Source organism: Berghia stephanieae, chromosome 5 (assembly GCF_034508935.2).
Source record: "Berghia stephanieae isolate SIO BIC M18660-M18661 chromosome 5, UCSD_Bste_1.3, whole genome shotgun sequence".
Classification (NCBI taxonomy): domain Eukaryota; kingdom Metazoa; phylum Mollusca; class Gastropoda; order Nudibranchia; family Aeolidiidae; genus Berghia; species Berghia stephanieae.
In genome coordinates this window covers 41648228-41675407 of record NC_088364.1, presented here as the reverse complement: position 1 = coordinate 41675407, position 27180 = coordinate 41648228, and the positions used below count along the sequence as shown (strand labels likewise).

Here is a 27180-nt window from a genome sequence, read left to right as displayed (position 1 = left end):
TGGTTTTTTTTTGTTTGTTGCTTTAGGTCTCTTCCAACACAATTGAGGTTATATGAGAGACCGCTGAAACAAAAAAAAAACAAGCAATCTAACAAAAATAGTACAAATGTAAATCAAAATCATAACCTTAAGATATCATAAGCTAAATTATAAATAACCAAGAACAAACAGGCAGAAGATTTACAGAAAAAAAATATCCCCTGTCAAAAATACAATCACAAACCAAAGAAGCAGGATAGGCTAGTAAAGAGAAGAAGAAACGACATCACTATCGGATCGTACACCCATGCGAACATCATAGGTATATGATTCAAGGGTGATGCTCCCATCCAACCACCCGCTCATGATGAGTGTCAAAATGTTTGAACCCTCAACTTCAATTGCAAAAATTATTTTCATTCCCGTTGCTTGTCTAGTGTACAGCATGTCAAGACTTCTTGACTTCTAAAGTGTTCCTTACAACCCAGTAGGCCTGATATCCTGTTCATATATGACAATGAATAGAAAGGACTAGGATAAATTATCTACTGTACCCAAAAACTTGAAAATTGCAAACATTACAAGTAATCAACCTGTTTGTTGCTATTTTAGGGCAATATTATCACAGCAATTTACAGCCACGGCCATTTATGCAAACACACATCTTTTCTCAAATTGACCTAATCTACAACCGAATCCAGTACTTCAAAAAATCATCTATAATTTCATTTGTTGTCTACTGAAATTTAATGATCTCTTTCCTGTCAGTTACTTCTCATCTTTATTTCAAATGATGCAAAAGTTAATTTCTTGACACAGAATTCCTACACTGTTTATATTTTAGCCAATTCTCAATCAAAACTCAAAATGGGTTTCACTTACTACCTTTGTTTTGCTTTCAGGTTTTGAAGCAATCAATATTTAAGTTAGAGGAACAAAATCACACAAGAAGCATACCAGAATGAATTAATGGTAATGTGTAAGGAAATGGTACCTATAGTTTTGAAAAAATCATAACAATATACTCATTCCACACATTACAATAACACTGGCAAGACGAGCAGATTTTTAAAAAATGACGACAACAATTAATTGCTTTCTTCATCATCTTCTTTATATTAGCCATGTACCGACTGGCTTTGCCAAACTGAGAATTACTGTGTGTGTCATCTTTAAAGGACTTCAAACATACTATGTCCAAAAGTAAAAAAATACAGAGCTCTATGATGAATGTTTCTCAAAGTCAAAATTATTTTGGAAATAAAAGCAATTCCTAACATGAACTACCATTAACTTCCGCATCCTTAATTCAATATATTCCACAGTAGATCATTTTCAACTATTTGCTCATGATGGTATTGAAAGATTTCATTCAAAGGCACAATGTGATCACTTCCTTATTGATAAAGAACTCGTTTGATTTTATTATATAATAATTTTATAATTGATTATGCAATTCCATATCTCATCAAAATAGGAAATTAACCAAAGGCAATAATGAACTTGGGGAGGATACAACCACAGTAAATTGAGGAGCCGATTTAGTCACACCATTAACAATATAGACGACATATACTTATGGAAAAATAGCTATTCTTTTTAATTCAAACATTGATAAATAGTTTTTATATCAAGTTAATATCTAATTAAGAAGGCAATTGTCAATCAGAAATTATTTCAATGTAAAGTGTATCTATTGCCCAGCCTTAATAAAGAAAGTCTAAGACTTAAGACGTGCACAGGTTTTATTTTTGTGAAAGATACTGGATTGAAAACTCACAACAAGTAAACAGGATTTTTAAAAAACACTTGAGATTCAAAGAGAAGTGAAACACACAAAGTCATAAACATGACAAACATTTATTTATTATAATAAAATCTTTATGCACTATGTTGAAAACATTGTCTCAACAACCTTTAAAAGGCAGCTGTTACTACTTATAATTTCATCTTTGCATATCTATCATTGCATTTGGAATAATGTTAAAAGAAAACATTCTGATATGAAAGTGCACATGAATAGATAAATCATTACTTGGAATTTTTAATTGATATACTTTTACAATAATGGAGAGTATGCGTTTCAAAATTTCACCAAAAAGAATCATGCAAGAAACTTCAGAATAATAGGAGAAAAAGGAAGGAGAAAAAAGTTATCGATTTTATCAATTATACCACATAAACGGACAATAAAAGCAAATAGTTAAATCCTTTAATATGCTTTAGCATTTGTGGAATTCTGACATGAAAAGAAGTTAATCAACATCAAAAGGTGAAATATCATTTCAAACAAATCATTCACCAAACCTCCTCCCCTGCCCCCCGCTCTGAAATCATATTAAAAAGTTATCAAAATAATTTATTTTTGACCCTTTATCAAAGATTCCTCCCCAAAAATTTTTTTTAATGAAAAAGCTCATGTTATACAGTCATTTACAAAAGAAACTTGACAGTTTGTATTTGCTATTATCTCACATAAGAAAAAAAATATTGGTACGTGGTATATATATATATTTAAAAAGTATACAAACTTTCTGTTGATATATCGCATGGCATAAGTGAGAAGCAGATGCGGACTGCCAAACCGGTTGGTGCAAAATCTACATGTAAATATATGCAGAAATTTATTTCACATAAGTGCAGCAGTTGTTGCATACAATGAGCTTGTTTTTGAGATGTCACAACCCTGTAATTCGGCTAAAGATGACCACTTTGCACAAAGTTGTTTGACTGAGATGGGTACGCAAACTCCAGGACTAGGATATGTGGGACGGCATTTTGTTTACAGAATCGCTTTTTAAAAAGTTAATTCCAGAGACAAACGAACTTCGTGCTATCAACATCGAGGTACACATTTCAATAACAGAACCATCATTGAAGTAACAAATCGAGATTATGGATCTGTATGACATGGGGAGTGATAATTGGGGGTAGAAAAACTAAGCTAATATGAATCAAACATTGACTCAACTCAGGCTATTACATCAGTGACATTCCTGAACCAATGATCATCCCATTTATTCGGAATCAGAATAACCAAAAGGTGATATCTCAGTTTGATAATGCCTCGACAAATATTTGCTTTCCTAAACTATTCAAATGTAAGGGTGACGTAGCAGTGTCCAGCTGTGTCACCTGACACGAATCCCATTGAACATCATATGTGGGATTTTATCAAAGGAAAGCTAATAAAAAACAAATTTGATGAATTATTCGACAGACTAAATACAATTTTGACTGATATACCAGCAGAAACAGTCATTCAGCTAACATCATCAATGAGGCAAAGAGCTGTAGCATTGATCAATTCTAACAGTGGAAATACAAAATACTGAAGTGCATCCTGTGTACTGATTTCAATTTTGTGCACGATTTTAAATGATTGGTTTTAAACATATAAACCATTCAACGGTTTACACAAATTCAATGAACTATACAGATCGAATGCTTTTTTTGTTTACTTACCAATATTTTTCTACAGAGAGGATCTACAAAATATCTGTCGTCTATCTAGAATTTAGAAATGTAGTTATGTTTTTATTGTGCGGCTATGTGGTCTAGTGGTATGACACTCGCTTTCGGATCAGAAGGTCCTGGGTTCGAGGCTCTTTACGCACATTTCTCACCGTACTCAGATGTAAAATGATGTCAGGGACGTCTGGTAAAATGCTTTGAGCACAATAAGTGGATATCGTGCCATATAAAAGCTCACGTTTTGTTTTTTTTTTGGCTGAAGAAGGGTTTTGAGCCCGAAACGTTCCATGTTTGGTATTTTGTTCTGTTTTGAAGCTGTTATATTCATTTTTGTTTATTACTCTTTACAATCCACAGCTTCTAGCAGCTTAGTATCTCTTTGAATTATACATCAAACGAAAACTACTTTTGTCTAGTTTCCAGATATGTATATATTTGTGCCAACCAGGATTGAATTATTATCGGAATAAAACTGTCTAGTTTCTTTTGTAAAAGACTATATGAGTCAATAGCCTTGGGAAGAGTCAGATGATAAGAATAGATGACTGGAAGAACAGAAGAATTGTGCCTCTGTCTGAGAGGCTGATTAACAAAATGAATCCATGCAATGTATCTAAAGAACATCTAAGGAATGCAGTACCGTACCACATGAAATTTTCAAGAAACCCTCTCAAACTTCTTGTTCAAAAAATGCCGTACAATCAATTTTGGCAGTGAAATTGAATCCAATTACAATAAAGAAAAAAAAAATTAAATTAAAAACAAAACAATACATCATATCAGTAATATTTCTGAACACAAAACTAGTTGCTGCTGGAACCGCTACTCCATCTCCTCCTCCTCTCCCGCCCCCCCCCCCCCCCCCCCTGATTATTCTCCAAGTTAAACATTGTAAACAATAATTCAATTAAGATGACAAAAAATCTACAGGCTAATCACAGTGGAATGATACCTTGGATGAACATGGGGCTTTGTAAAAGAATATGACAAAATCAAATGTCAAAATTATTTCTGCCTATCACCAGTAAATCATTATCTGCTAACATTTTAATTTCAGCTGAATTGACTACAATAAGTATTGGGAGAAAGAAAAAACAAGTAAAAGCACAGCCAATTGTGCCAAAGAATTAGACTATTAGGATGTGACATAATTATAACACAAGATACTTTTTACCTTGTGTTGCTGGTAGTACACCGGATTGTATGCTAGAAACACAGTGGATGATGTCTGTATAATACCACTATCATATATATGAATGTGTCATCAGGCTGTGCAACTACTATACAAAATGAGGAAATGTACCGTTGAACAGTGGGGAAAAAAAACAACAAATTTATTGCTATCTCGTTTCTGTAGTTAACGTCTCTTGCTATTTCTCAATGTTAGATCAACACTAATGTCAGCACAGGATCTTGGCATCAATCAGGGAGATCGACTCATTGTCTGGCCTCCCCATTTAACTTGCAGTTGTTTAAAGTACATAAAAATACAACAGTAATCCTTTTTTAAAACAAAACACAGCAGTTTGTTGATTCTTATGCATACAAAATTTTATGAACCCGTTCTAATTCAAAACTCATGTTCCTTAACTCCCATTAACAGATCTACATGATTAGAATAACTTGGGGTGAGACAAACATGGTTAAAATAACAAATATAATTTCAAACTATCAAAGATTGTTACAAATTGAACCAAAAAAAAAATAAGAACAAAAACAATTTACATCAATTAAATTGTCACTAAAAATTACAATATAAATATATACAATCTTGTTGATTACCATCATGATTTTATAAAATACATCATTTACATTTCAATTATACTTCAATTAAAAAAAAAAAACGACACAAAAAAACAATGGCATCTTATCACAGCTGAGTCACATGGTAACATGGAACATATAAATAAAAACAAAAACAGAAACAATACCACAAGATATAATTCCATGGAAGCCGTCTGAACAGTTGACACAGTCCTATTTCATGGCCAAACTACGGTCCAACCTATCCAGGGTCTTAACATCCCCTGCCCTCCCTTCATCACTAGTTGTCCAGAATGAAAATGCATTCATATGAGAGATAGAACATAATATAATACATTTCTTAGCCCACCCACGCCCTCCCCATCATGACTCTCACCCATATCTGTCCAGGTCTTTTGCACACAGACTGGACATTAAAAAAAAGAAAACAAACAGTCAACTGATGGATATTCCCAACATGCTGAATATTTAAGCTCGCCACATACCTTATTAGAAGCTGAAAAAAAAAATTAAGATAAAAATAAAATAAAAAAGCACACAAGAAAAACAAAACAAACCCACAATATTTTGTCAAAGCCAGAGATCTGATTCTATGACTTTTACTCCAAATGTCATCAGAGTGCACAATATTTTCATTAAAAAAAAAAAAGAAAAGAAGAAATAACAGAACATAGAAGTAAGACATACACCACTTTTCAAGGAAATACTGTACTTTGCATTGCCAAAGGTGAGATAAAAATGTTAATTAAAGGAGATTTGAGCATTGTCATTTCTCTCAAAGTTATCACTGAAATCTACAAGCAATAAATATAGAGCAACACGCACATACTTAAAGCATTCTCTTGAAAAAATAAAATCATAGATTTATGGCTTAATTATTGAAACTTTAAAGAAAAATGTGTTATCTATGACCTAAAAAAATAATAAATATTTTAAAAAAGCAAATATTTATCAAATGTGCAAAATTCAAACATATTCACTCGTTTTAGTGTAAGCTTTCATATCATTGTAACATTTTGTGGACCGTTGTCAATACATAATGATCACAAAAAGATCTTCAAAAACTGACAATTATATGCTTCTCTTAAATTCAAAGGAACATTTCAACATTAGTTATCAATAAAATGGTTGAATATGTTGCCTTTGTAATTAAGTGATGGTGCGGAAATGATCTCAACATGAGCTCAGTAAAACCACTCAAAAAATGTATTGATTTTTTTCATTGCGAAAGTAGCAGTTAAAACATCGTTTTAGAATCATCCTTTTTTATGCTATTGAACCTCATTTTGAAAATAAGCATGTCATATTAATCATGATTGTCCTTTACTGTGATATCATATCGATATGATTTTTAACTTTTGCGCTGACATGAGCAGAAAATCATTTGAATATATTTATTAGATTTATATCATGATGAATTCAAGCGAGTAAATATTTGTTTTACAGAGAATACTCTTTGCATGTGTCACCTTGTACAATGTTTCCACTGCTAGTATTGAAAGCTTGTAATAAATCATTTGCAACTTTGATGAACCTTTATACAGACATTAAACCTCACCCTTTAAATTCGAAAACGAAAAGTCATGCAAAGTAAAATTCCAAACAATCCAGTATCATTGATTGATAATCTTTCTTCTCTAAGCCATATTAAACCATTATCAAGTTCAGTTCACTCACCATATCAGCAGTTTGAAACTTAAAATGTCAACAACTATTCAAGCACTAAAATTGAAACTTTCTCTAAATTTCATTCCCACATTTACCCTAACTACCAAAGAAAAATAATTCCAAAAGTCGAGACTTTCAATCACACAAGTATTTTCATTTTTTCAACATTTTTTCCATTCCATCAAGACATAAAACAAAGCAAAATTGTATGTCCATAGACAAAAAAAAAGGAGCATATCTATCATTTCAATAGTTCGTTCTTTATTTTTTTCAATAGTCATAATGACCACAGTTAGTCATGGAGATCAATGCATACATTGAATGATCAATTGTCTTAATCAGTGTCCTAATACTGATTTAAATAAGGTCTCAATCCTTATTGGTGATATAAATCAGTCCTCAATCCTTATTGGTGATATAAATCAGTCCTATGATGTTTAACGAAAGAGGGCGTTGATTATTATATTTTTCAAGATTTATTTTGTAAAGCAATTCTACCCAATAAAATGTGCATATTATTTTATCAAGATTTTTCATATCTTTGAATAACCAAGATCTCTCAGAGTATAATTCAAACTTTTTCATGGTCAAATAAGGGGTATTTAGTCTTAAGTATACCGTCTGATGAAAGGCAATTGAACAAATAATGCAATCAGGTTAGAATTGGATTTTAAAAGGTTGTTTGTAGTTAGGACACAGGGAATAATAAATAGTTTTTAAAAGAAGAAAGGGGAAAAAATCTTTGTAAGTAAATCGTCTAGAAAATAAAGTATATATTATAAAGGTTGAATAGTTAAAATTTACTTATTTTTAGGAATTTGTTCAAGTTCGCGAATGGGGAGATGGATTTGAAGAGGGTCTCGTAGTCGACGGAGATCTGTCTCAGCCTGAGCAATGGCTTCTTTGACCTGGTTGTATTTTTCAACATCCAACTTTTCCTTCTGGGCCAGTTTGTGGAACTTGATGAGGAACTGTCTGTCTTTTGCATCAGGGAATAAGTATTCCTACCAAACAAAAACATTACAATATCTTAATTTGAAACATTTTCAAATGAAGAAAAAAAACAAAATACAAAATCCCCTGTCGCATGAAATGCACACCAACAACAAAATGATATTTGCACTAACTGTATCTAGCCAAAAAATAGGACATAAAATGTTTTCTAGAAAATCATAAATTCAGTTTAAAAGGACAGAAAATGGATCTGCAATACATTAATAAATATTTTTTTCTAATTATGGTCACAAATCTTCGTGATAAAATAAATGTGAATCTGACACTTCCTTGAGGTCACTATCGGGAGATATAGAGACATGGCAAAATAGCAGGAGAGTCCCTGGCTTTTTAGAAAAAGTCTTGATTTCTTTATTGAAGGGGGGGGGGGGGGGGGGGGGGGGGGGGGTAGAAGGAATGGGGAGGGTCTTCTTAGTTGAAATTGAAGCCATTACATCATGAGTGAACAACAAACAGAAAACTTCCTCAACATTAAGCCAAGGAAATGAATTAACAGATGGAAGAATTTTTTGTTTTTGTTTTGTTTGTTGCTTTAGGTCTCTTCCAACACAATTGAGGTTATATGAGAGACCGCTGAAACAAAAAAACAAGCAATCTAACAAAAATAGTACAAATGTAAATCAAAATCATAACCTAAAGATATCATAAGCTAAATTATAAATAACCAAGAACAAACAGGCAGAAGATTTACAGAAAAAAAATATCCCCTGCCAAAAATACAATCACAAACCAAAGAAGCAGGATAGGCTAGTAAAGAGAAGAAGAAACGACACCACTATCGGATCGTACACCCATGCGAACATCATAGGTATATGATTCAAGGGTGATGCTCCCATCCAACCACCCGCATGGAAGAATTTCAATGGATTATTTTGAACTCACAAAGTGTTCATAGTATTCATAACTATCAGGCCCTAACAAGTAAATTTGTCTGACAATAATCATTCTCGCCAATTTCCTTCCTCTCTGTAGTTGTGTGAGTCATGACATATGATCCGAGCTGTAAATATGTGCATAAACTGTATGGGTTACATGACTATTAAGTGGGGTTTCAAAATATACCTGTTGTAGTCGAGCTCCTGTTGTGAGTTTTACTACACTTCAAACGAATAGCAACTGTATAATGACATTACTCACTTCTTTTTCAATTTGACAACAAACAATTTTAACTTCAAATGTTGATAAATCAAGACTACACAAAATTGACAAAAATTCTTAAACTTGAAATTTCTTAGAGGTCCCAAAAATTTAAAAACATTTTTTATATTGAAGTGACTGACCTGTTTGGTGAGCAGGAAATAACCAAACATAACCATGGAGGTTCCATAGGTAACAAAATAGGTGACGGGTTCCATGATATCCCATGAATATTCCCACCATGTTAGACGTGCTAGCAAGCCAAATTGGAGACTCATCAGACCCAGGCCTAACCATGACAGCCTGTGTGTGTTGGTGTTGGCTTTGGCTGTCAGAGATTCTGCTTTCTGAAAATTTGAAAATTGATAAGCATTCACTATAATGACTCATCTAATAGATAAGACCTCAATAAAATAAACATACTACTAACCAATGAGAGGGCCTCGAGAGATTTTCTAACCAGTCAAAACAGTGATTTTACAATTTACAAATTTCATATTGGCTGGCAAAAATGAAAAAAATGAAAAAGTGCTTGAAGTCATTTGCCGACAAAACTTTATCGAGACATCTTTTATCTTCTGGTTGTAAGTGTATTATTCCTATTAAAACGAGTTGCATGTCTCTCCCCACAGAGTTTCCTTTCCAGATTATATAAAAGGGTTATGAAATATTAAATGGCAACAATATGAATTATGAATGAAGTAATTGGTGTTCACATCATAGAAAAAAAAAGTCATTTCATGAAAAAATTATCCTTAAACTTCTATTTTACTTGATCATCATAATTAGAGGAATACTTCACCTGAAGCTTTATAGCATCAAGGAACGTTTGCAACATAAATAAAAATTTATTCCATCATTATCCTCATCAATATTTTCATTATATTCATAATTATTATGTATCATGGACCAAATAATCACTCGTAATAAAAATGAAAGTTTTCCCCGCCAAAAACAGTCAATCAGCATGGATTCAAAGTTACAAGTTAAGAATAGACATTGACCTGAAAATAATGTCAAGTAGTTACACTTCTCTTTTCATTATGTACCTTAAATACTCTCAATGAATTCTGATCAATGCTTTGTACCTCATCTCATGACTGAACTAAAACAATGTCAACATTGGTATGGACCATTCAGATAACTCCAATTTGGATTCAAAAGCACAGGCTCAACTTCTGTATGATTCATTATGAGAAAATATAACTAATATTTATAGCTGCACAAAGGTCTGGAAAAAAAAATGCAGCTCTCAAACCTCTATTCAAACAAACAGTATGGTTTTACATGAACCTGCCCAGGACATGAAGAGATGGAGGTCTCAAGGAACGGACTCACCTCTTCCATGGGAGCAATTTCTTCCTGAAGTCTCTCCAGCTTCCTAAGGAGGTCCCTCTCTCTGTCCAGTTGGTAACTCTCCACATTGAGTGTTGAATACAGCTGACTAACAAGAAGCTTCACGTCTGTAATGGATTGAGAACTATCCCTGGAGGGAGGAACTGGACAGGAAATGGGGAAAAAATGCTTTAAGAAGTCCTGTTGGCTTAGGGTTTCACAGTGATGATCGGCAATATCATTGATTTTTTTAAATTGTAAAAACTCTTAGTTATTCTTCGTGTTTTTAAACTATTGAAAAAATATTCAACTTTAAGAATGTGTTTTTTGTATCACCTTCTTTTTCTTTTAATACAAAGAAGATAAATTTTCGTGATCACTTATGCGATAACTGTTCCATTCTCCTGGCAGCACTCGCTTCTAATGGTTCTCACACTTCTATGTTATGGCAATCTATCCAGGACACAAACTCATCACTGCAATTGTGTACGGTCTGGAAGCTTCAGCTATGTTCAACTAGATGCTCTACGGTTTCGTGCTCTTGCTGGTGGAAAAGCCTGACAACTTTCCCCCAATTTCGAGAAGACGAACCTCACCCCCTTGAGGGATTGAATTCGTCCAAACTGACTTCCATCTCATATATGCAGCTCTGTCCTTAGTCAGGGACGCTACGTACAAAGTTTGCCAGGACTTATTTCGGCTCAAAACAGGGGCACCGTCCATTATGCGCTTGAGAGGGATATCCCCATTCCATCTTTCTTTGATCTTATTAAGCCAGTTGTTTGTAATTGTCTCCCACCAGACATCGGGGGGCTGGATTGCTGCCATTATCCAGCCCCATTCTCCAGCAATTGTTGCCACCGTTCCCGACACTATATGCATGGACTTGCAAAGTATTACATCTACCTTCTCAACGTTCTTGCTTCTACCTCACACCGGAGATCCAACCCAGTGCCCAAATTCTTTGGAAATCCCAGGCTCCATACTCCTGGAGCATCATTCTCCTGGTGAGTTGCAACTGTGTAATTGATTTCCAGTAGGCACGTTAGCCTCACTTGAGTTAAGTTCTTAATCTGCTTTTTTTTCTCTCAATATTGAAAGTAAGAAAACTTGAAGGGGAAGTTATAAAAAGTACTAAAAATATGCATTTCTTTGACTCGCTGGAGTTACTAATTTGACTAATAACTTATACTCACTTATCACAGGAGGGCTGACTTGATACTTGATGTCATTGATAGAAACTTCAAAATCATTTTGCATGAGTACATCTATGCCAGTGGATCTGGCAATCCTTGTTCCATCTTAAATAAAATGTAAAGGCAATGAAATGCAAGTAGATAAATATCACTTATCAAGGGAGTCCGACTCTAACCGTGCAAGTTTCATGTACAGTAAAACTACTTTTTTTTATAGCTTTTATTAAAAGCCAACACCTCCGTTATCCTTGTCCCCAACAGAGACTAACCACGCTATTTGGCATTAATTCCACTTCTCTACACCATTAATGTCTTATCCCCGATTTCATTAGAATTAGTACTAAGCTGCTTACCAATAATGCCATTGAAACAGGATAAGACCTTTTCAAAGAGCACTGAAAATCTTTTTTTCATAAATATGGTCATAATTTATATTTTAAGAATGTAAATCAACTTTCCTTTTACAATCAAGAAATAGGAATATAAGTATAATGTGTCAAGATTGACACATTAAAAGAATGAGATATTTACAACTGACAGACTTTGTAATGACCTCTCAAATTAGTTGTAGTACATTTTAAAACATCACTTGATCAAAAAATAAAAATAAAAAGAATCAGATTAAAAATCAAGTCTAAACTTTTTATGACCCGAAGAAAAAGTAAAAAATTTTAGAAAAATAATGAGAAAAAGTGGAAAATCTTATAAAAATAAAGGAGCTGACAGCTCTAGTAGCACTAGAGAGACTTTATGAAAAACTAACCTTTGGAGTAAAATGACACTGCATCCACTCCTCCATCCTCCTCTTTGATGTACCTGGAGAAATCACCGACTGTTTGTGATAGAGGCTTGAGGGTGAATTCACAAATATCACGCCGTGATGGCAAAGGTAAGGCAATAACGGGAAGCCCATTTCGATAATCAACAGTAACTTCTGAGAAATAGAAAACAAAACCAAAAAAAATAGATTACTAAAATTTCTATGCATATTCATATTGTATATTCTCATTATTTCAAAATGCTCATGTGCTTCACAGTGTATCATTTATTCCCCTAGTAGGTCATATGAATTTTTAAAAATCAGACCATATTGCTTTATTTGCAACTTTGCACTTGCTTCAAGTCAAAGCATAAACCAGTACACAATCGTTACATTTTGTTTTTAAATGTCTAAATAATCTTGCACCACAATACCTATTATTCGAAGACGGTCTGATTCATGTCCACAAAAATTGTAGACAGGAATCTTATGTGAAACATCTGTATTAATCTTACAGCATCATTTCAATTTAAAGGATATCATCATTTCATTATATACCTGAATTAAGTAAAACTTTAGAGCAGTATGGCCGGGCATGATTATGTCCACTAGAAACTGTTGAGCTGATTGGACATATCTGAAAAAAAAAGTCATTTATGGAGCTGTTAATATGAAAACTAAGGAAGTCTAGTTGGGTGGTAGACGATAAAACGAGGCTCATGTTATATCCTGGGATGCAGAAAGCTACTTTAATTTTTAACTTTTAAAATATATACAAGTAAGAAGGCAAATTCCGTCCTAGGATTTCTCAAACGAAACTCATAAAGCTGCCAAAAAATCAAGTACAAAGAAGTGATATATAACCTTAACTAAACCAATACTGGACTATGTTTGCTCAGTTTGGGGTTGGTGTTTAGCTAATTTCATTTGTTCTTTATTATTGAGCTTTATATAGCGCAATATCCACTAAATGTGTTCAAAGCGCTTTACAGGGAAGGTGTCCCTGGTCAACAGCAACATTTAACATGTAGGAAGGGACATGACGCCTGTTAGGCGATATTACAATTTTTCGGACAAAGACAACGCTGTTAATGGCCAGGTACTCATTTTACACCTGAGTACGGTGAGAGAATGTGAGTAAAGAGCCTTTTCCAAGGACCCAACTATGCGCCGAGCCCGAGGCTCGAACCCAGGACCTTCCGAACCGAAAGCGAGTGTCATACCACTAGACCACATAGCCGCACATAATCACTTCAAATAATTAATCAGGCCTGTAAATGGTTGGTGAAAAAATTGTCGGAACTTTTTGAACACGCGAAAATAGACACAACAGGACAAAAATATGGACACAACACAGAAATGACACGTCAATTGACTAGTCAAATCAGGTCACTTTCCCCTACTTGTTTATACCAAGGTCCTTATTTTATGGTATCAAAAAACAAAAATCCCAATTATTTGATGTCCCAGTCCCAGGTCTGAGTTGGTTGTAAAATGAAAGGAAGAGAACAATTCCTACCCTTTTGAAAGATGTGTATCTATCTAGACGTCTAGTAGTGCGTATCTTCGCTCCTGTTTGTGTTAAATGTTTACGCTGATTCTTTCGTCTATTTGGATTAATTCTTATAAAAGAAGAAGGTGAAGAAGAAGAAGAAGAAGAAGAAGAAGAAGAAGAAGAAGAAGAAGAAGAAGAAGAAGAAGAAGAAAAAAAAAGAAGAGAAGAAGAAGAAGAAGAAGAAGAAGAAGAAGAAGAAGAAGAAGAAGAAGAAGAAGAAGAAGAAGAAGAAGAAGAAGAAGAAGAAGAAGAAGAAGAAGAAGAAGAAGAAGAGGAGGTGGTGCGGTGGTGTGAGAGCTTTCGAAGAAGAATATATACAGTAGAATTACTTTAAACCAAAATTTTGGGGACCTTCTAAACTATTTCGGTTTAAAGACATTTTGGTTTAAAGCAAGTTCCCGTTTTGCGATGTTTTTCAAGGGTAGTAACTATTTAAGAAATTTGCTCATTTAATTGTATCATGGGTTTCCCCTTAAATGTAGTTGTTGAATAAATGCCGTCTTCGTCACCATTTAAAAAATTATTATATTTTTATTTTATTATTTTTTTTTTTTTTTTTTTTTTGGTGTGTTTTAAAAATATTTTTGGGGGTTTTCGTTTTCAATTCAAAATTGTTGCAAGAGTTGAGTTTGGGATGTCGTGTTTTTTACATATCTCCGTCTTGATCAACTTTTTTTTCATCGACTTCACATAGTATTTTGATTTTAAACTCCAACGTGTAAGCACAGTGCTTTCTTTTAGACATCTTTTAGTAAATTGTAAAGCTAAAATAAGATTGAAAGTTCTTGTGCGATAATTGATAATGAATGATGCGCAACTACTCAGAGGTGAAGTGAAATGGAAATGAAAAGGCGTGTCAATGCTAAGCTGTCTACAACACACCTCTCTTTTGTTGAAAAGTCATTAGTTTCAAAGGCCTAATTACATAGAAACCCCCCCCCCCCCCCTCTCACACACACAGTCAATCAAAGTGGAAATGAAATGGCATGTCAATGGTAAGTTGTCTACCCCCCTCCCCCCCCCCCTCCTTATTGTCGTGTTGAAAATCCAGTCAGTTCCAAAGCATCAACACACGAGGGAGAACATCTCACTTGCGTGATTCTCCACCCCAACTCCCCCTCTTTCCTCATTTTTCACCTGCCAGTCACCCGTTGTCTTCCTTTTCCAGTCTGCGATCGTGGTGCTGGCCAAACCCAAGTGCAGTGATTGAAGTGTTTGCCTACCCCCCACCCTCACCCTCATCTTATACTTACGCTCTTTGTTTTAATATCCCCGGGCATTATTACGTGTGGCCACCTTCCCGAATTTTTGAAGAAAAATAGAGAGAGAAAAAGGGAAGGTGCTCTCAAGTTGTTTCGGTTTAAAGAAAGTCCTTCTTCTTAGAAGTATTTCGGTTCATTGTAAGAATTAGTACAAAGATAATGAAGAAACTAGTACAATTTATTAAATTCTTTGCGGTTTAAGGTATTTTTCGGTTTAGCTTCTTTCGGTTTAAAGTAATTTTACTGTATATCGAAGAAAAATACTTATTTCGCATTATTTTTTTTTCCGGTTCACATCGGGACTGAACCAAAGAAATATAGAGACTGAGAAATAAGAACCGGAGATATGCATGTGTGTCGGTAGCAAAATAGAGAGAAACCTTCCGGTCCAGTTCGACACACTTCTGTGTGTGCGTTATTTACTGACTAGGTGTGTGTGTGTGTGAAGACGACTTGCGCGAACTTCGCGACCTCTCTCTCGCTGGCTGTGGCACAGTAGCCAAGCAGTGGATACATAAACGTCTAGTGGAGCGTGTAGGTGGCATGATAATATTATAGCTAACTGATAGACGGCATGTTTTATCTTTGATGCAACAAATAAAAAGCTTTTTGGTTTGGTTTTTTTTAAGTCAGCATTTGAAACGGAATAAAATCTAATTTTTTCGAGGAACGAAATAAAAGTCTTTTATTTTCTTTTTTATTGGTTCTGTTCTTTGGCGTTACGAATTTTATTTTTACTATTATCTTTTATTATTTTTTTTTTAGCACTTATAGAGCAAAATCGTACTGTCGGAAATCCGACAATAGACGGAAGATTTACAGGCCTGATTAGTGGACAACAACATTTACAAAGACACCTCCAAACACTCATCATGGACAGTAAATCTCTTCACTTCAATAGAAGTTTCGAAGCCAATGTCAACATGAATGCATTCCCTCTTTCAAGGGCTTAAAACTATGGAGTGGGTAATATATCTGCAAACTTACCAATTGTTTCCATCAAGAAAGCAGTAAGAGTATTTCGACTCGGGCTTCAATTAAGTTATAATCGAATAGCTTGTCTTTTAATGATAGCATTAAGACTAAGATCTGGGGTTAGATTAATGTATGATTGAATCTTGCCTTTAATGGTTAAAATTGTATTGATTAAAAAGAATAAGATAAACAAACACACACACATACACACATGAGCATGTGCTCAAGACAGCGAGATCCATCCACTGCTTGTCTTGCAACAATGGCAAACCAATTACCATGTACGTAGATCCTGAGGCTAGGTGCCTGACTATCATTTAGTAGGCACTCCCAATTTTTAAAAAAAGAGAAGGAAGGAGAGAGAGGCATCCACACACACACACAAAAAAAAAAATGAATAAAATAAATAAATAAATTTTAAAAAAAGAGAGAGAGAGAGAGAGAGAGAGAGAGAGAGAGAGAGAGAGAGAGAGAGAGAGAGAGAGAGAGAGAGAGAGAGAGAGGGAAGGAGGGGAGAGGGAGGGGGGGAGGGGAGAGAGAGAGAGAGAGAGAGAGAGAGAGAGAGAGAGAGAGAGAGAGAGAGAGAGAGAGAGAGATCTACATCGTCACCATGATTTATATAGCGGTTAATGGATTTTTAAATATTTGAATTTATTTTGTTCCTGTCCACTGCTAAGCAATTGCCTCCCCAAGCTGTTATACAAAATGACAAGACAATTCGGTTACTACTCTATAAATAATGCAGAGGGTTTTATCTATTCTAAACTGAGAAAGTTTTGATAAAAAATAAGTACGTCTGCATATCTTATGCCTAATTATTTTCAAGTGATCATTCCACTTGAGCCTGTCATCAGTCGTTACACCAAGGTATTTGTAGTGAGGAACTCGCTGGACGAGTTGGTCCTTTAAAAATCAAACATAACTACACGTCTATAATATAACTTGAAATTTACCAAGGATTGTCTGGTTTTGAATGTGAGAATAGAAAAAAAAAGTCAAGCTCTCATCCTGGGTGAGAATAGAAAAACATTCGACCTCTCATCCTGGGTGAGAATAGAGGTAGTGGCACCTTCTCACTATTCTCACCCCTGTAGCTCTCCCCCACCCCCTTCTCAATATTCTCAAATGATCATCATCATCTCTCACGTGACTGCTTTTAGTGGTACTGGACATAAGGAGGGTGAACATACATGTCATGCATTTAAAATTTAGACTGGATGGCTTGAGATATAATAATAATAATAATAATAATAATAATAATAATAATAATAATAATAATAATAATAATAATAATAATAATAATAATAATAGTAGTAGTAATAGTAAAATAATAATAATATATACTTTATTCATTTTAAAAAATGGAAATTCGTTTACAGACGTGGCATGCATGAAAATGTATAAACACAAAGTTGAGAATCTATGGCGACAATGTATACATATATATATGCAAATGCACAAAAATGTAAAAATATACAACCAAGAACCAATAGCAATACTTTCTATATTAATTTGATAAATTGAGATAGGCCATACCTCTGGCCTTTAGTCCGAACTTGCGTGTGTAGATTAAAAGATAGTATTTAATTTAAATCACAGTTGCGAGTTAAAAAAGCCTAACACCATGTGACAAAAAAAAATTAAGGTGACGTGTTGTCTTTGCTTTTATAAGATATAAGGTGACGGCTCCTCATGGAGAACTTAATATATATGGGAATCATGTTGGAAATCTGTATACGGGAGTTTCTCTCTCTCTCTCTCTCTCTCTAACCATCATAAGACATTTGGTTGGCATGACGAGCCCATTAATGTAAGGGGGTGATAGAATACCAAAGACATTGCCTGGATGTTGTAATTAAGTAAAAACATTTTTTAAATTTTGAATACACAATAAATAAATATATGTTTGTCTTCCACTATTCATATTGTTAAATAACAATAAAATAATTTACAGAAAATAGGAATTCAGTGTATTGTCTAATAATATCCTATATTACCCCCCCCCCCCCACCCTCCCTCTCTATCAAACTCTATTTCTCTACATCATTTTATATTGTTTGTCTTTCCTTCTTTCTTTTGTCCACTCACTCAATATTTCATATCACTCTCGCCTCATCCCCCTCTCTTTATCCCTTTATCTCTTTAGTTGATATTTTCTTCTTTCTCCTCCACCTATACTATAAATGTGAATGTGTACATCCCATTCTGATTATAACCCCCCCCCCCCCCCCCCACCCCACCCCCAAAAAAAAGAGAAACCCCCCCCCCAAAAAAAAGAGAAAAAAGAACCATCCAAGTGCCAGCGGCTTTTTCTCTTTGGTCTTGTATCATGGTTTCCCCTACACTACACCCAACACCTTGGTTGTTTGTGGGTTAACTGCCCCCATCCTCCCCACCTTCCCTCATCATCAGTTCTTAGAAGTTCAACTGTATGTCTCAGTAGAAAATAGGAACATTTAAATAATGAGTTTGACAATACTACTGGTTAAATGGATCTGAGGTTGGCTCTGAGATTTGTTGGTTTGATAAGAGGTATTTTACTAAAGCAAAGTCGATGAAGAAAAAAAAGGGAGTGGGTGTCTGTTCGCTGGAATGCAAGGTATTCGTTAGTATGTTCCTCCCCAGTACCACTAAAAGCAGTCACGTGAGAGATGATGATGATTCGGTGAGAGCACAGACTAATCTGTGGATGAGAGTAGCAAGGAGGGGCGGGGCTAACGAGAATGTGCCACTACTACCTCTATTCTCATCCAGGATGAGAATAGTCACTTCCTTCTTTTTTATAGAAAACAGAAACAAATCTAAACTGCTTTTGACGATAGGAGTTAAGTTTTTTTATATCTAAATTTGTGATGGACAACTTAGGGGTGCCAAATGTTGGTTCCACCGGCCCATATCCCTAGCAGAATACGATGGCAGTAGCAGACCACTTTTTTCACTTAAATTTTTTTTCATAAATTCAGATCAGAGCACTGGCACTAGCCCTGACGACATAGACGTCTAGTTGTAGCAACGAGTGCAGTCAACACACATTAAGAGAGAGTTTGAAAAACCAATTCATTCTTGTGTTTCCCCTTAAGGGACATGAACAGAAGCAATGCGGATTGTAATGTACTTTCTGTTCGTCTATCTACTCTAACTTGTGATTTCGGCATCGGACTTGATGAACTTCCGATCAGTGCAGAGACCTACTCACAAACTTTGAAAAATGCATAAAAATGCGTCACTTGTCTCTAATGTGTAATGAATCGATCTTACCACAACTTTATGCCATTTTGAAAAACTTTGCCTTCCCAAGCAAAACTTGGAACTTTTGTTAAAGCTTCCGTAGAAGAACCTCCAGCTGATGGCAGAAGCAGCCATTGTTTTCAGTTTTCATTCACACCACAAACTGCAAACTCAACCAACTCTCGCACCTAACAACAGTCTCGATAATGGCGAGATATGATAATAGGTTACTCTAAAATCATAAAAAATAGTGATACAAATTCTTCGTCGTCGTCGTCATCATCATCATCATCATCATCATCATCATCATCATCATCATCATCATCATCATCATCATCATCATCATCATCGTCATCGTTATCATATAGGCATTGTCATCGATATCGGCAATTATTATTAATAATAATAATAATAATAATAATAATAATAATAATAATAATAATGATGATGATGATGAAGATATAATGATAATGATGATGATAATAATAATAATGATGATGATGATGATGATATAATGATAATGATGATGATGATAATAATAATAATAATAATAATAATAATAATAATAAGTATTATATTATTATTATTATTATTATTATTATTATTATTATTATTATTATTATTATTATTATTATCATTATTATTATTATTATTATCATTATTATTATTATTATTATTATTATTATTATTATTATTATTATTATTATTATAATCATCATCATTATTATTACTATTATTATTATTATTATTATTATTATTATTATTATTATTATTATTATCATTATTATTATTATTATCATTATTATTATTATTATTATTATTATTATTATTATTATCATCATCATCATCATTATTATTATTATTATTATTATTATTATTATTATTATTATTATTATTATTATTATTATTATTGTTATTATTATTATTATTATTATTATTATTATTATTATTATTATTATTATTATTATTATGATGATGATGATGATGATGATGATGGTGGTGGTGGTGGTGGTGGTGGTGGTGGTGATGGGGGTAGTGGTAATAAATAAATAAATAAACATCGTCGTCATCATTGTCATCGTCACCTGCAGGTTAGATAATTGAATAAAGCACATACAGAATAGTAATTAAGGAAACGCTGTTGCTGGATTTGTCTATAGTAATGATGGTGGTGGTAATGGTAGTAGTGGTGATGGTGATTGTTAGGGTTGTGATCGTGATGGTTAATGTGGCCTTTGATAATGAGAATAGTAATAATTCATAATTTCTATAGCGCTCTTTTCCTCCAAAAGTGCTCGGAAGCGCTTATACAAATACAAAAAAAAAAATATCTGCATATATGCGACCATTTCCTATTTATAAGTTGATATCATAATCATACTTGAAATATTTTATATATATATATATATATATATATATATATATATATATATATATATATATATATATATATATATATATATATATATATAGAATGCAAATTGTCACTCACATTTTTTGTGGCCGAGACGATTCGTTTCTGTGTCTCTTTAGACGTCTTCAGTCGGCGTAATCCTTAGTAATGTCCATAGAAAAGTTCATATATATAACATTACTACCACTTTTTTAAAAACCCGTAAAGTAAGCACTCTTGTCTTGAGATAAGTTTTAAAGGAGGACAGGGAGTTACTGTGTCTGATGTCTGCTGTAAGGGCATTCACACAGAGGGAGGAGAATGTGTGAAAGCACGTTGTGAAAAGTTCGAGGGGTCAAACAGTCAATGTACAAGTAAGTGTGGGGTCCCGATAGCTCAGCTGATAGAGCACTCACTTCACACACAATGGAACCGAGATCCGAGTGCAGTCGAAATTATTTTCTGAATCCCCTGTCCACTCAGCAGTGAATAATTAGTTGAGTCTGTTAGATTTGGCGGAAAGTACTTTGCGATAGATTTGTGTAATAAAGTAATGTGTGTGTAATTTGTGTAATGAAGTAATTGCTATTGTCCGTTTCACGCTATAGAAACCGAGATAAACTCCGGTTCCCAGGGCCGAATGACTGAAAGACTACTTTACAAGGAAGTAGATTGTCGGAGATAGCGGTTCGGATTGTAGATAGAAAGAAGAGATGATAAGTAGCTGGGAGCAGTGCCATGGATGCACTTAAAACAGAGACATCAAGTTTGTAAGCAATCCGCTTCTCCGCGGGAAGTCAGTGCAACAACTGCAATATTGAAGTGATGTAATCTGACTTTTTTTTTCTTTCGTAACAATACGGGCAGCTTTATTTTGGAGTAGCGGCAGTCCTGTAATCGAGCTTTTTGGCAACCCGTAGAGCATTTTGAATATGACTTTGTCAATGAGGTTCCGTACATGTCCAATGTTTCTGAGCGAATAGTGGATGGTTTGGCATAATTGTGTATTTGCATGTCCAAAAATTCATCTAAATAAAAGCCTAATTTCTGACAGTTAGAGAGATCTTTGAATCATGATGTTATTTATCATAATGTTCTCCTTCGTGACAGTTTTACATTTTTTCCTGAACACAATAAGTTCTTGTCACTGAACACGAGTTTGTTCACTGACACCCAAGACCTGATTTTTAAAACTAAGTATGACAAGGTAATTGAGACATTGGACAATAAAGTTGCGTGTCGTCGGCATCGTAATGATGGTCGACACCACGAGTCAACAACACATCGTTCAACGGATCAATGCACATTGAGAAGAGGTTTGGGCCTAACACAGATCCTTGATGGACACCATCACTGAGCACAGTTGGTTTGGAGAGAATGCCGTTTACTGAAATCCTCTATGTACGGTTGAATATGTAGCTGGGAAAACTATAGTGCCGCGCCTTTTATCCCCAAAATAGTGTTACAGTCGGTGCATCTGTAATCCATTCTGTCAAATGCAGGGCTTGGGTCGAGAAGAGCTAGCGCTACATTCTCCTTCTGATTAAGTTACCTGATTAGGTTGTTGTGTATCCTACGGAGAGCAGTTTCAGTTGAGTGGCCTGGTCGATAAGTCGTTTGAAAACTTGAACACATGATGTATTGTCTCTGCATTACAATCGTCTAAATGAGAGCTGAGATTTGAGACTAGGCGCTAGTTATAAGGGTCTTACAGTCTAGACTGGGCTTTATTTCGTTTATAGTTGCAGGTGGAAATTTAGTCAGCAATGAGAGAGGAGCCATTGGTTGCCCAGACGGGTTTCTTTTATTTCATGAGTCCGTTTACTATTTTCCAGATATGTTTGCTATTTCCTTTGTTTTCAGCTATCGTTTCCCTTATAGATGTTCTTTTTGCTTATCTGATAGCTTTGTTGCAGATTTTGTTGCCTGGTCGATTGTCAATTTGGTCTTTTTCAGTTTTGCTTCAGCTTTCCTTCTTTTCCTTTGCATACCAGATATTGTGGCGGAGAGCCATGGTGTGTTAGGCCGAACTGTTGTTTGTTTGATTTGTGTAAGAGCATTGTGGTCGAGTATTTCAATCATGGACTTGTTCCACGCGGACATTTTATCGTCGATAGTTTATTCGGACTCTTCAATAGATGACAGGTCCTAACCCTCTATGTATTTTTTTTTTACCAGCCAAGACAATGTTCTTCAATTTGTTGGTATTCAAGTTGTTTCCTTTCACGTGTAGGTTTTTCAACATTGAGTACAAAATTAACGAAGTGTTGATCAGACATGTTATTTTCTTCAACCTTTAGATCCTGGATTATGTTTTGATCGGTTTGGCTGAAGACAAAGTCCAATGATGATGATGACGATGATGATGATGACGATGATGATGATGATGATGATGATGATGATGATGATGATGATGATGATGGCAATTAGAAGGAAATATTATATAAAGCATTGCAATCCTTCAAATTGGGATCCTGTTTCAGTGGGCTGAACGTACGATTCCCCCCCCCCCCCCCCAGCATATTATAAGATTTGTGAAAATTAATTTGATCACAGGGATAGAACAGTTTCATTGGGATGTTTTGTTTAAAATTGATACTGTTCCGTTAAAATGTTTACTGGTTAAGAGCGCTCACCGCTCCATTCCTTTACACAAACACAAACACACACATATAAATAGACACATACATTATTCCCCATTCTGCTCCATCACCTCTTCCCCCTGCACCTATTTCTCCTGATTTTCTTCTTCTTCTCATTCTTCTTCTTCTTCCTTCTTCTCCCTCTTCCTCTGGGTATTTTTGATTTGATGGAAAGTACTATGAGTCCAGCGTCCTATCCAAAGGTAGCAGGCAATTGCTATTGTCTGTTTCTCGTTATAGAAGCCATGATAAACTTAGTGGCTCTGAAGGACTTTAAAAAATACTAATACTAATATTTAAAAAATATAATAATGATTTCAATAATGATAATAATAAAGATGATGATTGTGATGATGATGATGATGATGATGATGATGATGATGATGATGATGATAATGATTTTAACAAAATAATAATAACAAAAATAATAATGATAATAATAATAATAATAATAATAATAATAATAATAATAATAATAATAATAATAATAATAATAATAATAATGATATTAATAATAATAATGAAATAATAATAAAAATAATAATGATGATGATGATGATGATGATGATAATAATAATAATAATAATAATAATGATAATAATAATAATAATAATAATAATAATAATAATAATAATAATAATAATAATAATAATAATAATAATAATAATAATAATAATAATAATAATAATAATAAAATATTGTCAATTGACAAATCATCAATGATAATGCTTGTTACCCGTGCAAATACCTATATTTATAGACAGCGATTTTGTAGATAGTATTGAATACTGTAAAAGAAAATACATAGGTCTAACTTTCTTTGGTACTGTTTAAAATCCCTCTATGAGTGTAACAGGGTTATTAAGTCATATCAAATCTGTGTTTCCTAATTTTTCTCTCCTTTTATATTATCATTGATTATTATTTATAGGTGTATATATTAATTTGTTAATTTTTTTTTTTTTTGGGGGGGGGGGGGGGGTTATTTACTTACTTATGAATTTTGTATATGCAATAATACATTTATTTTATGGTTTATTACTAACCTGTTTACTAATATTTATCTATTCATCTATTTGTTTCAAATTATCTCGATTTTTCATTTTTTTGACTTTACATTAGTACTTCTAGATCAATATCCACATACGGATATGTAGTGTCTATATATAAGAATATATATGAAAATAAGAAGAAGATAAAAGTAAGCTGGCAAAGTGACGACAAACGTTGGATGTCTCTTATTGCTGCCGTTTGAATAATAATAATAATAATAATAACAATAATAATAATAATAATAATAATAATAATAATAATAATAATAATAATAATAATAATAATAATAATAATAATAATAATAATGATAATAATAATAATAATCAAAATAATAATAATAATATATCTATGCTTTAAAAAAATAGGATTGGGGATCAATAATATTGTTCCCTACTGCCATTGTTAAATGTTTATCATATAACACAGAATTACTGGCAAATCTAATAAATATAAAACGTAAAAAAAAAAAAAAAATATTATACACGAGTAACTTGCAAACCCTTTATATATTCAGCCTAATTCTATCACCCATCGACTCGAATTAATATTGAGAAAATATGCTGGGTCATATTACTCAGTCCTAAAAAGACCGCTGGCTTTCATTTCGCAAGCGAGTATAAGTATAATTGATTCGACGCTATTCTAGCACATCGCAACAAAAAGTGATGTAATTTTAAATCTATCTTGATATCTTCATCCGCAACAACAAAAAATAAAAAAAGAACAAAGAAAACGATTTCTTAATTTTAAACCCCTTTTGATGCTCTCAAGTAATAATAATCTATCTCTTCTTTTCTTATAAAATAGGATAGGCTGTCAATTTTTTTTGTAAAGCCAATGTTAAATTGTTATCATCGAGCACAGAATTACCGGCAAATCTTAAAGTGATAAAACTATTTTGTGTTACAGATTGATATACGAGTAACCTGGCAACTTTTCTTATATTAAGGGTAATTCTATTTCCCCTTGACTAAAAAAAAAGTCGTCTCGATCTATGTTTATTTCCACAACACAGTAGTATAATAAGTATAATAGATGACTACCTGTACCTAATAGCCTTTATTTCTCCTCAAATATTGCGGGTCTCTCCACTAGTAATTGTAATAATAATATTTATTATAATAGTAATAATAATAACAACAATGATAATATAATAATAATAATAATAATAATAATAATAATAATAATAATAATAATAATAATAATAATAATAATAATAATAATAATAATAATAATAATAAAAAATAAATAAATAAAATAATAATAATAATAATAATAATAATAATAATAATAATAATAATAATAATAATAATAATAATAATGAGGATGATGATGATGATGATGATGATGATGATGATGATGATGGTGATGATGGTGATGATAATGATGATGATGATGATGATGATGATGATGATGATGATGATGATGATTAATAATAATAATAATAATAATAATAATAATAATAATAATAATAATGATAATAATAATAATAATAATAATAATAATAATAATAATAATAATAATAATAATAATAATAATAATAATAATAACAATAATAATAATAGTAATAATAATACACCTATTTCTGAAAACACAAGTGGATCAATGACATCCCCTCAATTAAAAAAAAGCAACTAAAAAACAGCAGATAAAATCAAACTTTTCCTTTTAATAGTTCTAATTATTCCCTTTGTTGATGACAGTCATTACTTTCCGTTTATGAAAACAAACTTATCTGCATGTATTGAGAGACAGATAAAGTGAGTAATAGTGACTCTAAATAAGGGAACAACTCAAAACAAACGATGTTTCGGCCTTTGGCCTTCTTCAAGTAAACATATAACATAATATAACATATTTCGTGTTTACTTGAAGAAGGCCAAAGGCCGAAACGTCGTTTGTTTTGTGTTGTTCCCTTATATATGAGTCACATTTACTCACTTTATCTTTCTCTCCATCTTATTGACTCATTTAGGCACCTCTAGTTTTTTTTTTGGATTGAGAGATTTTGCTCGATGTTAAGAAATACAAACTTAACTCGAGTATAATGTTCTAAGGAAAGAAGCTAGTTGCATGAAAAAAAAAATGAAGTAGATTCCTATAGCGTGTAACAGATAATAGCAACTACTTGCTACCCTTTGGATTTGGATAGGACTCTAGTATATCGCAAAGTACTTTCATTTTTGACACAGAGCGTGTTGCTTGAGATGTTATCACCCAGGAGGATTCTACCCTTTCTCACGCATGGTTTCATTTCTTCCATCCAAGTGGAAGTCGGCGATTGTCTGCCAAATATAGCATATCAGATGACTGGGAGTTCAGAAATAATTTTGTTGTTGAGAATAATAATTTTAGAAGAAGTGGAGACGACCAATGATCTTATTTAGATTTTCTTCTTCGCTCTTATGATTGAACAACTTGAATGCCTTAAATATATTGCATAAAAGGTTTGAGATTAATATGCTTTCGATCGCATTTTTTTTGGCCATGTATCTTTTTAATCCGTTGAATTAAGCCACATTCATTTTATATAGTTAATCATTAGATAAACAAATATATTTGTTTGTCAGCCACTTTCAAGAGGTTTCTTGACTCGAGACACAGGACAAATCTATATATATATATGTCAATCGATGTATTGATCTCGACTTCGTGATGGAACATAGTTCAACGAAGCACTGGGGACATGCAAGCTTTCGTTATTTTTAGCTGTGATATTTCTTTTAGTGCTAAGCCTATTATCAC

At 33.3% G+C, this 27180-nt stretch overlaps 1 protein-coding gene across 1 annotated transcript; it reads right to left on the bottom strand.

Moving 5' to 3' along the window:
* Nucleotides 1–1335: 1335 nt before the first annotated feature.
* LOC144972939 (calcium uniporter protein, mitochondrial-like) lies at nucleotides 1336–19522 on the bottom strand. The gene is made up of 7 exons (XM_078914776.1): nucleotides 19378–19522; nucleotides 12886–12964; nucleotides 12331–12501; nucleotides 11568–11672; nucleotides 10375–10535; nucleotides 9180–9383; nucleotides 1336–7889 (listed from the first exon to the last, which is right to left on the bottom strand). The coding sequence occupies exons 1-7, from the start codon at nucleotides 19480–19482 to the stop codon at nucleotides 7686–7688; spliced, it is 1029 nt and encodes a 342-aa protein (XP_078770902.1). The 5' UTR covers nucleotides 19483–19522; the 3' UTR covers nucleotides 1336–7685.
* Nucleotides 19523–27180: the final 7658 nt, after the last annotated feature.

What these genes read in the sequence shown, in the direction of transcription:
- LOC144972939 (XM_078914776.1), bottom strand. Translation starts at nt 19,482, where the DNA reads ATGGCTGCTTCTGCCATCAGCTGGAGGTTCTTCTACGGAAGCTTTAAC. An exon ending in AAATTGCTCCCATGGAAGAG is followed by an intron (nt 9,384 to 10,374) that starts GTGAGTCCGTTC and finishes TCAAATTTTCAG; the next exon opens with AAAGCAGAATCTCTGACAGC. An exon ending in ATTTCCTGCTCACCAAACAG is followed by an intron (nt 7,890 to 9,179) that starts GTCAGTCACTTC and finishes TTTGTTTGGTAG; the next exon opens with GAATACTTATTCCCTGATGC.